At 34.1% G+C, this 16,731-nt stretch overlaps 1 protein-coding gene across 11 annotated transcripts in view; it reads left to right on the plus strand.

Annotated features, from left to right (window-relative positions):
* The window catches only part of LOC308176757 (uncharacterized protein), a 320,082-nt gene that overhangs the window by 11,304 nt on the left and 292,047 nt on the right, over window positions 1-16,731 (plus strand). For 10 of the 11 annotated variants that reach the window (XM_080552905.1, XM_080552910.1, XM_080552906.1 and 7 more), the window contains one exon: window positions 5,748-5,795. In XM_080552905.1, coding sequence (XP_080409031.1) covers window positions 5,748-5,795 — 48 coding nt within the window. Of the gene's footprint in view, window positions 1-5,747; window positions 5,796-7,713; window positions 8,822-16,731 lie in introns of those variants that run through there. The other variant, XM_080552914.1, reaches the window with a different exon arrangement.

Below are 16,731 nucleotides of genomic sequence, written 5' to 3' on the forward strand. Positions count from 1 at the left end.
TCCATTTCCTTGTTGGATTAGAAGAGCCTTGTAAAGATGTTCATTTTCATCATGGAGTTCTAATAATCTTTGTATTAATGTGCTATGTGAAAAGAATTTGGAGAGTATGCACAGATAAATCTTTGAATAATCTCCTCATGTCTATAATTGACCAGTTTTGTACCTGGACATGTGGTTTGGTAGCGTATGGTATTACATATCATCAAGGTTTCTGTTTCTACTGACACACAATCTGGGAAGTTTTGAATCTGCATAAAACTAGCTTGTAACCTCAAGAGCATATGGCCGAACAGAACTCTTATCTAATATTCAAAAGGCTACATCTTCTGGCTCTTCACTTCGCCATCATTTCTTCCCACGTTCCTCCCCCCCTTCACTGTTCTTGTCGCTGAACTGTGTCCTTGATAAGAGAGAAGATTTTCTTTATGGGGATCAAATTATATTCTCTAGGTTTCAGGTTTATGAGGAGAAGACAGCAGCAGGAAGGAGAGTTCAGGCTGTTGTTGGAGTGCATATGATCACATTCTACTTCACTAATTAAAGCTAAGGGAAGGGATTTGGGTTTAAGAAGGCTGGCCCGTGGTCAGGAGTTGAAAAGTGTTCTTGCAAAGTATAACGTAGCATGTATGTATTCAGAAGAGCTCCTATGGATTAAGAAGGAAGCTCAGAGTTGAAAGGCATAAGTTAACTTGCTGTGGACAGGTGTTAAAACCGTCATCTACTACTTGCATGCTGTGTACTCTGACTTCTAAGTCTGTTCAGGAAAACATCACGTGTGTTGCATCACCAGAAAGCCATTTTTCCTTGTCCTTTGCACTTTCTATTTTTCTACTGAGCAAATCTAAGAGATATTAAGGGTGGAATTTAAACATCATTCAAAGTTCTTTTTTTCTCATTTCTCTTTTTTTTTTTCACACACATATATTTTTAATCTTGTAACATGTAGTATTTACTAATGTCTATTGCTATGTATGCAATGACCTACCTTCTTACCTCTTCGTTCTGTTCAGGTTTAATTAGCTAATCATTGACTTAACAGAAGACAGCTTGCTCACTTGCCCAGGAGCACATTTGACTTCATAAGTGTTTATACTTAATATTTGTTTGAGAATCAGACATATTAAAATTATTTTTGTGTACTGATTTAAAAATAGAAAAATGCTCAAAAATATCTTATTCTTTCTATATTTATCCCACAGCATTTTTCAGGCATGCTGTAAGAATTTTCTTAGAAGGAAAATATTTAGAAAAAGAAACTGCTTAGTTTTTTTGGATGCACTAACATGAGCGTAACCGTTATGGCTCTTGTTTTTATGAAGTAGAGTATTTTCAGAACTCATGCGTTAATGCACTTAGATTAGGTGAAAACTTGAAGTAGAAAAGTAGTGAATGTTTTAAGATGCTCATTCCATCAAGTGAGTAGATGTTATAATATAATTATCCTTAAAAATGTCATTAGAATACCTGCTAAGATATTGTAGCTTATGTGTGCTTTTGAGCTTATGATTGTTTGTATAGATTTTGGTAGGCTTGCTAACACAGTTAGACAAGTGCTCATATATTACCGTTGCAGAATTGTGACAGTAGTTAGTTATATGAAAAATCAATGTACTATGCTAAGGTATTGAAAATATTGTATTATCTAATTATGTAATACTTATCTGTATTGCAAAATGTCTACACAGTTACATGCCCACCATTAGGGTACAGTAAGAATTTAAGCTATTGAGCTTGCTGCATAGGGCTCTAATTGCAGTCCTCATTACTTTGTTAGCCAGGTTCTTCACTTTGTAATGTATGTTCATAGAAGCTTGTGAAAGTTGTTTTAGCTCTCTATATAAACTTATTTTCCAATTTAAGGGGTTAGTGCCTTTTTTTTTTTTAATAATAATTATTGGCAGTAGGAATGTATTGAGTACCGTGAATTGATTCTTTCAGGATCCTGACACTGAGGCTTGTCATGGCAGCTTCTTTTGTAAACAGGCAAGGTATTGGTAAAACATAAGCACATAAAACAGAAAGAAAATACAGTTATATAGTAACAGAAATCACAGTATTATTAATTCTGAAAACTATAGTAGCTCTATAGTGCTAACCAAGAGTAAGGCCTTCTTGAATGGAGGTATATTAAAAATAAAACATGAAATTTCTCTGACTGGTGCTTAGTGCTTTGAAAACTGCAGTCACTGCTTTAAAACATGCTACGGTGAAACTGCTTGGGGACTTCAGAAGATTTTTTTCCTACAGCCTTTTATTCAATAAGAGCACTGTATGCCATTTCAAAGCTTGCATTCATAATGATTATACAAACTTAGTGTATGAAAATTAAGGCATCCTCAAAACTTTCCAAGCTGCAGGCACAATACACATGTATTACTTGAGGTCATTCTTGCTAATTCTTTAATTGGTTTCTGAAGTTAGTATTTATGGTACTGCATTAGTGAAAAAATTACATGTCGCTATTCTGGAACAACAAAGATCTGTTTGTGTTTATTAATGATAGGTATTTATAGTTGTAGCTGTCCATAAATAAACAATCCAAACTCATGCTATATCAGGATGTAGTGATTTCAAATATTCAGGAGTCTGTGGGCAATCATATTCAGTAAGTAGTATGCTCCAACCAGTTTTTTGTTTTGGCAGCTTCAGTTTTAACAAGGGCAGTAGTTTGAAGATTACTCTGATGGAGAAAGTTAGTCTTTCCATGTTATGGGTAAATATTTCTATATTGGTTCAAAGTATATGTCACTAATTTTCATGTAATTACATGATACTTAGATCCTAATTAGCGATACCTAGCTGAGATTTTTTTCATTTTGTAATGTATCTGTTTTCAGTGAAGCTGTTGAATAAATGAGATTTCTTACTGATTTAGTTTGAACAGTGTTTAATTAAAATGGAGTTTGAAACAGGACTTGTCTTGGCTAGCACTGCTTTTTTGTTTGCAGTTCTTGGTGTTTTATTTGTTTGTTTGTTTTAAGTGCTCTGTTTTTTAGGGCACTTGGCAAAATTGTGGAAAAAATTTTGTCCCAGATAGTCTATAATACAAATGTCTAATCTAAAGACCCTTGAAACTGGTGAAAAAAAAATATTTTCTGATTAGCTGAGAGGTTTCATGTATTTTCAGATGTTGTGCTAAAAGATTTTTTGTTTGTTTAAAGGTGATTTGGAAGTAAAGTCTCTTATCTCTACAACATTGTCTTAAATGAACTCCAGAGGAAATGCCCAAATCTGTACTGCTATTTATGAGCCAAGATGTTTCATCTGGGATACTGAATTCTGAGCATATATTGACATTCAATGTATTTGCAAGATGGTAGGCATATAAAAGTGTCTCCTTAAAACTTTTAAGCCAATTTGTTTTGTGTAGTTTAAAACATCTGTAAGGATATTAGAAATTAGCAAGAATGTAGATGGCATTTACAAGAACACAAGTCAACTAAACAGTTGATGTTTGATGTAAATGATATTTGAAATGACTAGTTGAGCCTCTCTTGTTATTGGTGACTCAAACATTTTGTAGTTTTCTGATATACTGAGCTTGTTTCCCTGCAGTGATAGGGAGGAATTAAAATGCAAAGTTGTGCTCTGTATTGATGTGGTAAAGATGCTGCTCCAAGAATTTTGCTTCAGGTTGTGCCGAGGAGATGATACAGTTCAGCTGGCGATACTACTCTGGATCATGTTTTTTTGTTGTCTTTGTTTGGTGGTGGTTATTGATTTAACAGCTACTGTTTTCTTAAAACTGGTGCACAAAACTTTCTTGTGATATCACACTGAGGAATTTGCATAGTACTACGGTGACAAAATTATACTTATTAAATATCAGCTACTGAGTCAGTGAAATTCAGCAAAAGTATGTTATTATTTGAAATAGAACTGTATTGTGGGATGAACATCACCAAATAAAACTTCATAAAAAAAATTATTGGGTGAAGAGCTTTCTGAACTGAAGGCCTTTCGTACTTTTGAGAAATGACTGTTATGACACATGATACTGCTGCCAGAGAAGTCTGTGATAATCCCTTATAGACTCTGCTCGAGGCTTTTTCTTCTTATGTTCCCAAACCACCTTGCTCTTTTCCTATTTATGGCAGTGTTAACCAGAATTACTGTATGTCTACGTAGCTTCCTTCAGTCCTGTGGTATAGACAGGCAGTGATGCATTTCCCTTTGGATTTGCAGAGCTTAGTAGGAACTCATGCTAGTTTCAGGAGGTGGCAAGCAGATGGGTTTGATTCCTAGTTTACTGAATGGAAGACAGAATACTCTGGATTTTTATTTTCTTTCATTTATTTATTTTTCCTCAAACGTTGCATTGGCTTAAGTATGAAGTACTAAAACTACTTGAAGCTGTTGGAGCTATTCCGACTTCGTAGATGTAAAAAAGTATTTAACTGATTTATTGGGAGGGGAAAGAAAGGGAAGTGAAAGGAAGAAGAATAATTCTTCAGCTTTGTAATTTTTGCCCCACAGATGCAAGCCAGCTCTTGAAATTAATAGGTGTATGCTTGCCTTACCAGGCATTGAACTGAGTTCTAACCACACTTGGATAGCTCAGCAATAGGATTTTCACAGTAGTCTGTTCTATTATTCTGAAAAGGGAGTTCAGCTAATATTGGTTACCTGTTTCTTGCTCATGCTGCCCAGTGTACTCAGCACGTTCCACTAGCAGGCCAGCTGTTTATCATCAAGCTGTTGCAGAGAGCACTTCGGCCAGGACCCCACAGTGGGTACTAAACGTGTGATATTTTTGGTATGCACATGTACCAGCTAAGGCCTCTACGCACCTCATGAAACAGGCATCAAGTAAACAAATTAATTTACGGGGAGCAGCCAGAGGTGTGAGCAGAACCTGGGTTTCCCATATACCAAATTCTGCTACCACAGTTTGGGAGGTGTCACTGAGGAAGGACTTTCAGACCCACTCCTATCGTTTGTACTACTACAGTGTGAGGGTGCTGCTGACACAAGCTGTCCCACTAATGCTGCAGAATTTTTGTCTTTAATTTTTGTATCACGCCTATGGCTACTGCTTCTATGTAAACTGCATAGGAAAAAAGGCTAGCAATTCAGAGGTCTGGATAGTCTAATTTTTTTGTGAAAAAAATGTTTCTTGTGTTGATGTGGCAAAAAAATTCCAGTTAAAATGAGGTTGGTTGTTTTTTTTTTTCCTTTTAAATAGTAATAAAAGATAAAAATGTAAATTTAAACAGCTTCCCAACCCAGTCATTTCTGAGAAACTATTCCTGAGGCTGTTTTAGCTTTCCTAGCTAAAACGTAGTTTACCAATAGCATTCTAGTAATCACTTCTTTTTAATCTGTTGCATATATGAAGCCCGGACAAAAAGAAGATATATTCTTCATCCGTTATGTTTATACATTTTTTACATCTCTATTCTTTATAACCAAAAATAAAACAGCTGTTTCTGAACTTAGCATTTATTAAGTAATGATTAATCTAGGATAGAAGCTGTTGTGATTTTCTTGCTTAAGGAAAAAAAAATCTTTCCATATCCAACAACCTCCTAAATTTCCTTCCAAAAAAATCTAGGTTGAAGCAAGAAAATAATGTCCATGAGACAGTTTAAAAGGATCTCTTCCCAGGACTGGGACAAAGGAAATACAGCTTTCCTTTTTCTTTGAATAAGGCTCTCGTGCTCAGATTTCATCTTTGTATGATTTTCAGATGTCTTTATATGCACATGGGATGATACTCTTTCTCTCTCTCTGTCATTCTCTTTCAGTTTGTACAGTGAGTCTATGCAGAATCCTACAAATCCTGTGAAACTAAGGTGAGTGAAACGTCGTCTTTCTAGATTTCAGATAACATGAATAATTGGACTCGTCTCCAAAGCCCATTGTTCAAACCAGCAGATGGTGCTATGCAGCATCTTATGAATTCACATTATCAACTAGAGTATTTTTTTGAACAAGGAAACTACTTAAAGTTTCTAGTACAATTTCTGAGCTGAAACAAATGTTTGTGGAATTAAGTAGTGATTTCCTTTAGTCTGTGGGACTATTTTACTGGGTATGTTTTCAGTCTTTAGATGTTAACATGTGCCATATATTGTTTTATTTTTTTTTTTCATGATGGAATCAGGGGTACCCAACCACACTTAAAGCAACTGTAACTGTTCATGTTACTTAGTAAAGGTTTGAATTTTCTGACAGAATAACTAATAAAACTTTCATATTAAGAGCTAAAATGGTTTAGAAGAGAGAGAAATTCTGGGAACTGTAAGTAAAAACATCAGCTAAGCCTTTTATTTATGGAATACAGATGAGGGAAGGGTTAGCTTTTTTGGTCTTGTTTTGGTTTTCTTTCAACAATAACCCTAGCTCTATGAATAGTACAAAACAGTTGAAATATTCAATTATATACTGCATAATAACTGAGGCCCTAAAAAGCGTGCAGTGAGGTAATACAGTGTGGATATATCTTTTAGTGAAAAACCGTTTAACAAATGAAATGGCCTTGTTTTTAGTTTTAAATTGCAGCGTAGCTGTACATTGCCCTGGGTTATTTAACAAAAGGGTTAAGTGAAAATTCTGATGCAAGAATCAAATATTGAGCACTTGAATTGTAAATAAGATTGTTCCAAGGTTTCAATTTGCTGTATTAGTCAGTGACAAGTACAACATTTTTAATGCATGCCATAAGATTAGTCTACCCAAAGTAAACAAGCAGTAGTCTGTGTGCATCTCCAGCAACTGGTTAGGGTTATATGTATGCAGCTTTGTTTCTGATAATGGATTCAAATTCAACATAAATAAAAACAGTGTACATTAAGGAGGATAAATATCTAATTGCCATAAACTGCATCTAGAATTGAATGGCTGTAAACATGCTAACCATAGAAAACAATTCTTCAGAACAGAAAGTAACTGGTTGGATGATTATTAGGAAAGTATCTATACTTCTTTTGTCTATTAAGCGTTTCCTCTTCAGCAATGGAGTACATGTTTTTAGGATGTTTTTTGAAATCCAGTGGTTTGACCTTTTAAATGAGATGGAAGTGTATTACATGGGTATTACATGGGTTACACAGAATTTGTTGCATTGTACAAAAGTAATCCTTTGTAGAATCTGAGATCAGTAGAGAGCAGACCTATGCTGTTAAAAGTTTTGATAACATTCAATTTTAGTTCAGAAATATTACTTTTTACATTAGCATTTTAAAGAAGGAAAAATATTTAATATCAGTATGCATAAATAAGGTATAAACAGAATTTTATACATCTTGGTTTCAAGGAGTGTTTAAAAATGTGCTGTACTTGCTTAGTTTGAAAAAAGAATGTGGAGTCTGGGTATTTGCTTTTGAAGTGCACAATATAGGCCTAGGCAGAATTATGTTTCTGCAGAGCATCATGATTAGTGAAACTTATATCTAACAGAATTCAAAATTATCAGTATAGGGTGAACTGTTTGTAGCTGAATATATCGGTTTAGAAAAATATTAGGAAAATGTGACTTTGATTTGAATATTATGGATTGTTTTCCCAAGAAGGGTTTTTATATTTTTTAGATAACTGAATAATATGCTTATATAGTTGCATTCACCTGTTTACTTTAAAAAATAATAATAAAAAAGAGTTCTTTGCCAGAAGTCTTTCACTAATACTTATGTATTTTTGAAAAAGTTAGCTTATACTGAAACATGTGGCTTTCAATAAATATGCTGAAATATCTTTCTCCCTTCTTAAAAGGTGGCTACCTCAGTATTACATTTAACTCAAAACATGTAATACTTTTGAATACACAAGACATTCAGTTTCAAAGCGTAATTGCAGTAACAAGAATGTGCTATTGATAAGTTACAGAAGACAAGAATGGATTTGAAAAGACAGACGTTCAATGTTCACACTTAGCATCTTCATGTCAGCTTTTTAATTGTTTCTTACAAAGTTGATAAAGAGTTATAATTTTTGGTGTATCTTTAAGAAAAATCTTCCATTTAAACAGACATTTTAGAACTTGAAGCCTCTTGAAATTACTGCAAAATTATGATATTCATCACAATATTTAACAGTTAAAAACATTTAAAAACACCTACAACTTTTTTTGTTTCTTCTGTCAACTGAGTTATGTTTCTCAATAATTAAGCACTGGATTAAAAAATTTACAGTAGGTTTGTCATATTTGTGCTTTGAAGATTAATGGATCAAAAAGTAGAAGATAAGGATCAGGACCACATCTTAAAGATTATAGTAATACAGATAAGAATGTATTTCTGATATCTTAATACAGGCTGATTTACAACAGACTGAAATAATATACTTGCTGTCCACATGAAATTAAAATTGTTCACAAGCAGTATTATTCATTCTTTTAAAAATTTCATTGTATTTATGCATATGAAATATATTTTAAATATTTCTTTTAGGGGAAACTATCTTGCGTGAGGCAAACTGTTTTAGTATCATCCTTAAAGCAGTAGTATTTCAGGAAAATGTATGTTTACCTTGTAAATTTAAATTATTATTTTCCGTGCTAAACTGTGATCTAATCTCTTCGTGTATTTTCTATTTAATATCCTGAAAATGACTATTGAAATGACTAACTCTCTTATCCTTGAACTCACTGCATTACTACACTTCATGTCACTTCATCATTTAATTTGTATGGTTTCCAAATCGTAGTGATTATCATCTATTAGTACCCCTGGTGACAGAGGGCAGGACACTGTTGTATCAGAGTTAATAAAGCAGAAACACAAGCCTAATTACTATGGGAGGTAAGCCATGCTGGCAAGATTTACCTTTCACATAAGGTCTATATGTGGTTAATACTTACAAATAAAGATGGATAGATAGACATCCATATGTGTGCATTTCTCTTTCTCTCGTGTTGGAATAATTCATTTTTGTATCAGGCTTCTGTGCATATATTACTGTAATAGGTTTCAGATGCTTAATGTTCAATTTTGAAAACTTAGTTATACATGGAAGATTTCATCTGAGTTAATTCAAATGGTTATGTAAATATAGTGTAAATGCTCTTAGGAGTTGCTTTTATCTCTGCGCATATATATTCAAAAGTATACATAGTATGTATATAAGCTTAAGGTTGATTCAGAACTAGTCTGTGCATAAGAAGCTGAAAATACTTGTCATTACAGTATTAAATGTGTACCTAATATTAAATATGGTTTTATATGGATTTTAGAGGAGTATGTATGTGTGTGTATTTATTTACAAGTATGTGCGTGCATGCACACAGAGAAATCAGTATAGCGAATGCTTTTTTTTCTGCCACTGCCTTATCACTCAAATATATGTTGTTGGCTCCAGGCTCTTACAGATCATAGTGATTTTAAGGTGAAAGGGCTTAATCAGATACTTCAAGTCTCTACAACTAATACACATTATAAAAGAGGGGAAAAAAAAATCTCACAGCTGCAAATATAGGTGTATTTAGTTTGCTGGGTATTATGCTTGTCTGGAAAGTTTTAATTCATTGTCTGAGTGGTATTTATGATGATTTGTGATGAAATCTTTATTAAAAAGGAAGAAATACAGAACTTTTAATGCTATGAAACTGAAAAGAGTTATGGTGGTTTGTACAAGACTTCATATGAAATGTTTTATTGATTGACTGTATGTCAATTTTAATTTAAGCTTTATGATTCAATCTGTGTCTATTTTTAATTTAAGTGGATTACATTCCGTAAAGATCCTTTTACTGTATTGACTTGGATGTACCATATTATTAGGTACTATGAGTTCAGCTTCTACAAATCTGTTAATACATAAAACCATAAGAAGCCTCTTATGTTCAAACCAGGTTAGAGTGAAGACATCAGATTAATATTTGATCATGTAGAAGTGCCTTTAATCAGATTTACTTATTTCTCAGAGTGTTTCTGCAATTATCATAATTGTTGTGCTAAACATGTTTGTCTTTTATATCTGGCTTTGGGCATAATCTTCTCTCTTGAAACCCTCTCATTGTGGGACTCAGATTCCTGCACAAAACCCAATTAATATTAAGATGACAATCCCTGATGAGTTTCCCAAGGAGCCAGCAGCTGAGCAGACTCTGTAACGTTCTTAAGTACAGACTACTTGAATGATCAAGAGCATCTGAGGGAGACATACAATTCAATAATCCCTTTCTCAGGAAAGTCAAGAGTCCTGTGAGATAAGAGTGAAATCAAAGGAACACATCAGAAAGAAAATGACTGGTATAGTCTTGTAGTGTCTCTATTAAAATGCAAAAGTTATGGATTTTTTTAGGGGTGATGGGAACCTTTTCTGTTTTATTGATTTCTTTTTATAGTTTGATGATTTCTCTAAGATTATCTCAAAAGCTTAAAGAAAAAAGAGACTTCATCAAAAGGTATTTTGTGTGACAGAAGCATACATACTTTTTGCTTTCTATTATATTAACTAATACAGCACATTTCAGTGGTTCCTGATTTGTGAGACTTAAACTTGAGCACTTTATGTATATGATGTTTGTTGTGGTTTTTATTCTGATGGTGACCCCTAAATGATAAATAGGCCACATGTGACTCGCTACTATAAGGGCTGTTATTTGAAAATATGGAGTTGAAGAAAAGCAATACTGCTTTCTATGTGTTTTTTTTTTTTTTTGCAAGGTTTATACATCAAAAATGGAAACACCTCATCTTTTCTGATATCGTCTTCTGTGGTCTGATATCAACAACTACATTTACTGTCTGATGGTAACATGCTAACCTATTGATTTGTAATCAGAAATGGGTTTCCTGTCACTTTAAAAGGGAAGCACTAAGGGGCAGTAAAAACAAGCTTGTCTATTCTAAATGGAGCTCTGGTTCAGGCTCCATGCTGTACATTTTCAATTTTTTTTTTTTAAAAAAAAAAGATCCTACAGTTACACTGAAACTATCTAGTAAGTTTTCCTGTACAGCTTTGGTGTGTTTAAATTATTTTTGAAGTCCTTAACAAATATCCATAATTAAGATTTTTGTTGTTAATGACTATACGGCTGAAGCTGATATTTCTAGATGTAAAAACACAAAACTAAACCAAACAACTCAATGCTGCTAAGTGTTCTTTTGTTTTAAATCATTTGGAAAGTTTCAATATTTGAGACTTGTTAGACAGTAAACATTACTAAGTGATCAAAATGCTCATGTTCAGAAATGCTCCTTTGTATTATTATTATTACTATTTTTAGTTTTCCTGCATTGTCCCTTATGTATTGCCCTGAACAGATTTACTCAAATAGTTACATACCAATTTCTTTTAAAATTGGCAAGACTGTAATGGAATACAACACAGATGCTTTCTAAATGCAGATTTTGTCTTATTCATCCCCAGTTTTCAGTTCAGTTTATTATATATTGTGGTAAACATTGCTGCTGAGGCCATTATCCTAAGAAAGTCTAATATTACATTAGAAGCATGACCTGCCAACATAAGCATTTTTGTGCATTTCTTCATTCCAAACTAGACTAAGTTATGAAGGATGTGGAATAAAACGTTCCTTCTAGTTTTCTTCTAACTAATTAATATTCAAAAGAATCAAAGAGGAAAAATGAATACCTAAATCATACATATGTATATGCCTTCTGAGCTTTATAATAAAGGCAAAATAACCCCTTACTTGGTTAAAATCCAACTTAGGAGTCAACATACAAAGGTGACTGCTGTATAATATTAGACCTATCTGTATTATGTGGGCACGTTACAGCTCCACCAGAATCTCTCAATAGTAATTATTATGCCAAGCACCCTGTTGGCACAATTACACTAAAGCTCTAATTAGTAGCAGTAAGATTAGAACCCCTACATGTTAAATCTGTAGAAGCAAATCTGAGTGAAGGATTTAAAACAGTTTCAAAACATTGTGTTGTCTTTATTACAGTCTTTATATTTCAGTAAAGAAGGGTTTTCTATAAAATGCACTTAAAATAATCTGGTCCTGTCACTAAAAATAGGAAAGATAAGGTAATTGCAGTCAAACCTCAGTACTCTGCTTCTATCTAGGTGCTTTATGTCTGAAGTGACAAATCCAGTGAACTTTGGTGGAATTTATATACTTCCTTTCTTCCTTTGATGAACTGATATTTTTTTGGATGGATAAAGGCTTTTCCTGGTGCCTTCAGTTAGTTCATAGCGGCCATTGAGTATTTTGTGCAGAAATTTTCTGGCATGTGCCAAGTCTCACGTCAGAACTTTATCAGCAACCAAATGTGATTTTAGCTAATCCACACCTCTCAATTTCACTCATCACTTTTCTTCTTTCTGTAAAATAACAAAACACAAAGTCCATAGCTTTTCAGACAGTACTGGGCAATGCCAATCTGAATATGCGTCCTTAGCGGGGAAGAAAGAGAAGCGGGCAGAAACATTGACATTGTTGAGGATTGATTTTTAACTGCTTAAAATACTGTAGTCTTATTGCCTAGCATTTTAGCAGTTGTCAAATGACCGGTGATGCATCTTTGTCTAGATTTAAGAATATCTGCCAGAATGGAATTAAAGATACCTGCTTCATTATAACATTTTGCATATCTCATGAGGTCCACTCCCCCAGTGTTAAATCTTAGCTTATAGTATGTTCAACTAATGCATTGACTTGACTAATCACCCTTAGAGAAGATAGTATTTGTATGCTTGAGGTTTTTTCCTCTGCTTCTTAGTATAGTTTGTGTTAGGGGGTGAAGAAGTTGCTGTTTTCTGGATTCTTTGTTTTAGGAACAACTTTCTTATCTGTAATGAACTGGAATAATTCCTCTCATATCAATTTAATTATTCTTATTTATAACATCAATTTCTCACTGAGGAAATGATTGTATAATTGTTTTATCTTAATGTTTATTGATTGTATAGTGCCACTCCCATTAATGAGGAAAGCTGGATGCAAAGCTATCTGAACCTGGTAAATATGTTCCCACTGTCTCCAGTAAGATTTGCATTACGCCTACGGTGGAAACAGACTTCGGGGAGCTCTTCTCAGGCTCCTGCTGAGGGGATGAGTGCACTTTCTGTATGTTTCCTCAAGGTTACTCTAGAAGCAGGGTTTTAAACAAACACCACAAACGTACCGAAAAAAGGATCTAGGAATTAATTTTGTGATGCATTTTGTACTTCACCCCTTCATGTTTTACGATGCTCATTCCTACATTCTTATACATTGTGGTAACTTGGGCTGGCAAAAACAGCCTACTAGGCTTCTCCTACAGTGTTCCCCATGTCCCCAGTAGAACAGCGAGTCTTATATGACAGTAGTATTGTTTTGTCAACAGAGGAAGAAGCATTAAAGTATTTTTCAGTATAGCTTCAGGGATTTGTACTGCTGCAGAGAGCCGCACAGTCTCCATTACATTGCACTAACTCTACTCAGGCAGCTTCATATAATCAATCTAGTTAAATACCTTTCTTCATAAATGCATAGATATTCAGGGCACAGGTGAAAATCATCAGTGCTCCAAAGATATTGGGTTTTTATATGCATTATTCAGACTTAATTTATATACGCTCATTGCTCTCTGTAATATGTAGCACACTCAAGAGCCTGCTGTCTTAGTTTCAATATTTACCCAGATTTTTTTTGTTCTTTTACTCTCAACTTCAGGGAAGAAAGTCTGTAATGAAAAATGATAGTAATTTATGAATAACAAAATAGCTGTCATTAAATTTAAAAAAAAGTTCTCGCATTTTAAAGAATTTAAATTTGTCAAAGTTCATGTTTCTCTCATTGTTAGTGCTATTAAATGCATATTAGCATGGTCATTTTTGTTTAATGGAAACAAATAACAGTTAATCTTATTGGGAGGTTAAGTGGGTTTACTCTGTAAAGGGCAAATCCCAGATGAATGTTTTCTTTTTTAAAGAATAGCTTTAGTCGCTGACAGATGGTCTCTGTCTGAGTCTCTCTGTAGACAGATACAGTTTCTTTTTACACATTTATGAAAGTTGTAGATACAGATATTCAGTAATATGCTGTTGTGTAGGACAAAGAGCAAGCCTGGTGGATTGATAGGATTAGATTTCAGAACAGTGACATATGGTTGGTTTATCAAAGTACATGCAATTTGAAAAGGAAAAAAAAAAAGTATTTACCAAGTTACAGCTATTCACATAATGGAAGAATTCTACATTTGGCCACTCTTATAAAAGACAGTACGGTAGCTCTTATTTAACTCTGCTTAGAGTTGGGTATATCATTATTATGTTCTGATTGTGTGCATTTCTGGTTTTCAGATAACTCTTCAAACAAATCGCTGTGAGATCTTACGTGCAGAAAAACATTAATACTCTAATTTAGAATATTGATAATTTGCTCGCTGACCCTGCCCAATCAGATATCAATATCACTTACATTTTTGTTGCAAAGCTATTTTATAAATACAAGTAACAGCATCCATAATCCTGCATGGCAAGCCTCCATTTTGCTTACCCTGTATGCTACGTGTAAAGTTATAACATCATTATAACCCTAGTCAAATAACTATACAACATATTTAGTGGTAATTTGTCACACTAAAATTATTCATAGGTGTCTTGAGTAAGCCCCGTTATATTTATGTGCTGTGCCATACCATGTTTTTTGGCAATGGACTTTGCTGGATTTCATAGATTTACTGTGTCTGCTTTTTTTATGACTGACATAGCAATAACCAGATTGCAAGGATATTTATGTTGTTTGTGGCTTAGCAAGATAATTAAAGGATATAAATTAATCAAGTGCAATTAATTAGAAACTTTATGTTCACAGCAGTCCTTCTTTGCATGTATAATTTATATGTATTGATTTCCTGGCTTTCATTAGCCTATGAGATAACAGCAAAAATGCATTAGAGAAGAAAATGTACAATTAGCGTGAGAGTGAACCCTGGCATAATTGATAGATCAGCACATGTTTGGGGCAAATATAAAGCTTTGTTAACTGTCATAAGCAGTTAGAATTGATAAGTGGTATTTCACTACATATCTCTCAGCTGATTAATGGTGTTTTTAAAGAGTCCTCTTAATGGGAAGCTGATAGGCTGGTTGAATTTACATTTTAATCAGAGTATTTATGATGGAGGCAGCTATAGAAATTCACTGGCACAGTGGTAAGGACCTTTCCCTGAGGGATTTAGGGGAGAGAAAGCATTTTAACATGGCTACTCGCCTTCCCCTGCTTTGTGTGACCTGGTCAGCGCATAGGCAGGGCAAGCTCTTTTGCTGGCAACTTGCAATAACTTTGTTAAAGAGAATTTCAGTTTTTAATGTGTGAAAAGTAGAAAGGTAAAAACAGAATGATGTCCTACAGATGTGCTCAGGGAAGAGTTAGCTGTGCTGTCAACAGAAATGATCCCTAATGACTACATGTGGATCCTCTCTGTGTGAGCTGCTGTGTTTTAGTTCAGTTAAATCGGCACATGATGCTCTTCTAAACCCGTAGACAGGATACTTAAAAGCATTACCCTATCTTTAGGTGTTGGATCTATTACAATGTCTTGGAGTTGAAGCAGGGAGAAAGGTAAATCAGCACTTCTGGCTGCTTTTTCCTTTTTAAGTATTATTCTCCTTATACATGAAAGCACCAACGCAAAGGATTGATTTTTTTAAAAGTGACTAAAACTGGATCAGAAAAAACATGGATGTTTGGAAGTTTAGAGAAAGCTGAAATAATAATCTCACTTTTCTTATGTTGTTTGTTTTTGTTTCTAAAGCCATGTTTCTAGAATAAAGTTCTTGATCAGAAATGTTTCTGAACTATAAATACCAGTTTGATGGAATCTGGGGAAGGCACTGGGTTTAAGATACCTTTTAGTGTTTCCTATTGATTGTTCCTTTTGAAAGTCTGTGTTCAGCAGGATGGCTGTGTTGATTCAGAAAGCAATACTACATAGGAAAATCAGATATATAACTTAGAGAAATGTTTTGTGGTTTTTTTTTCGTAGATTCAGTTCCTTAAAAAGGTAGGATTATTGATAACTTAAGCCTAGATTCACAGAAGAGTTAAGTGATAACAGAGAACTGAACTAGAAGTGCACAAAAGCCTAAACTCCACTCAGCCAAATTAACTGGAGATAAGGATATAAGCTTTGTATCACATTTTCATTGGTAGTATGTTAGCATAGAAAATGTTTCATTTAGGTTTATGAATCACTGAATGAAGTTTTGTCTGTTTTCCTGCTGTCTGGATTGAGCCCATTGTGAGGCCCTGTCTAGGAAAAGGAATGGATGTGCTGAGTTCCTGGGAGAAGGAACAGACTGATGTGGATCTCGGCCTGAAATCCCATGCATCAGCTCTCCTTCATTAAAAGCCACTCGTTTTACCCATATCAGGTTGTGAGTAATGAGAAGTACAGTAGTTTCTCTTTTCTTAGGTTTGATTTCCCATTTACCCATCATCTGAAACAGTTAAAACAGTTTTAATCTTACTTAAATCAAACAAAACCTAAGTAACAGATAATCATAGTAAATATCCTGTTTGTGTACAGGTATCTGCTATGATAATTATAAGCTTTTTGTTCCTGGTGAGGTTGAAACCACACTAGGGTTTGTACTGATACTTGATGTCTTTGCAGTAGAACTCTTTATTGAAACTAGGCTCTGATTATCTGTTGAACAAAGATTTTGAATAGCTAGGTATGCCAGAATAGTCTCAGTTTACGTGGGGCTTACGATTCATTGTTCAGGGGTCCTTTGTTGAGAGAACTCTATATGTGTTGCTTTAATAAATAATAATTGCAGTATTTGCAGGTACATCATTGCTTGAAACTAGAAGCTTTCATATAA

This window comes from Anser brachyrhynchus (assembly GCF_964034855.1).
Source record: "Anser brachyrhynchus genome assembly, chromosome: 12".
Taxonomy (NCBI): Eukaryota; Metazoa; Chordata; class Aves; order Anseriformes; family Anatidae; genus Anser; species Anser brachyrhynchus.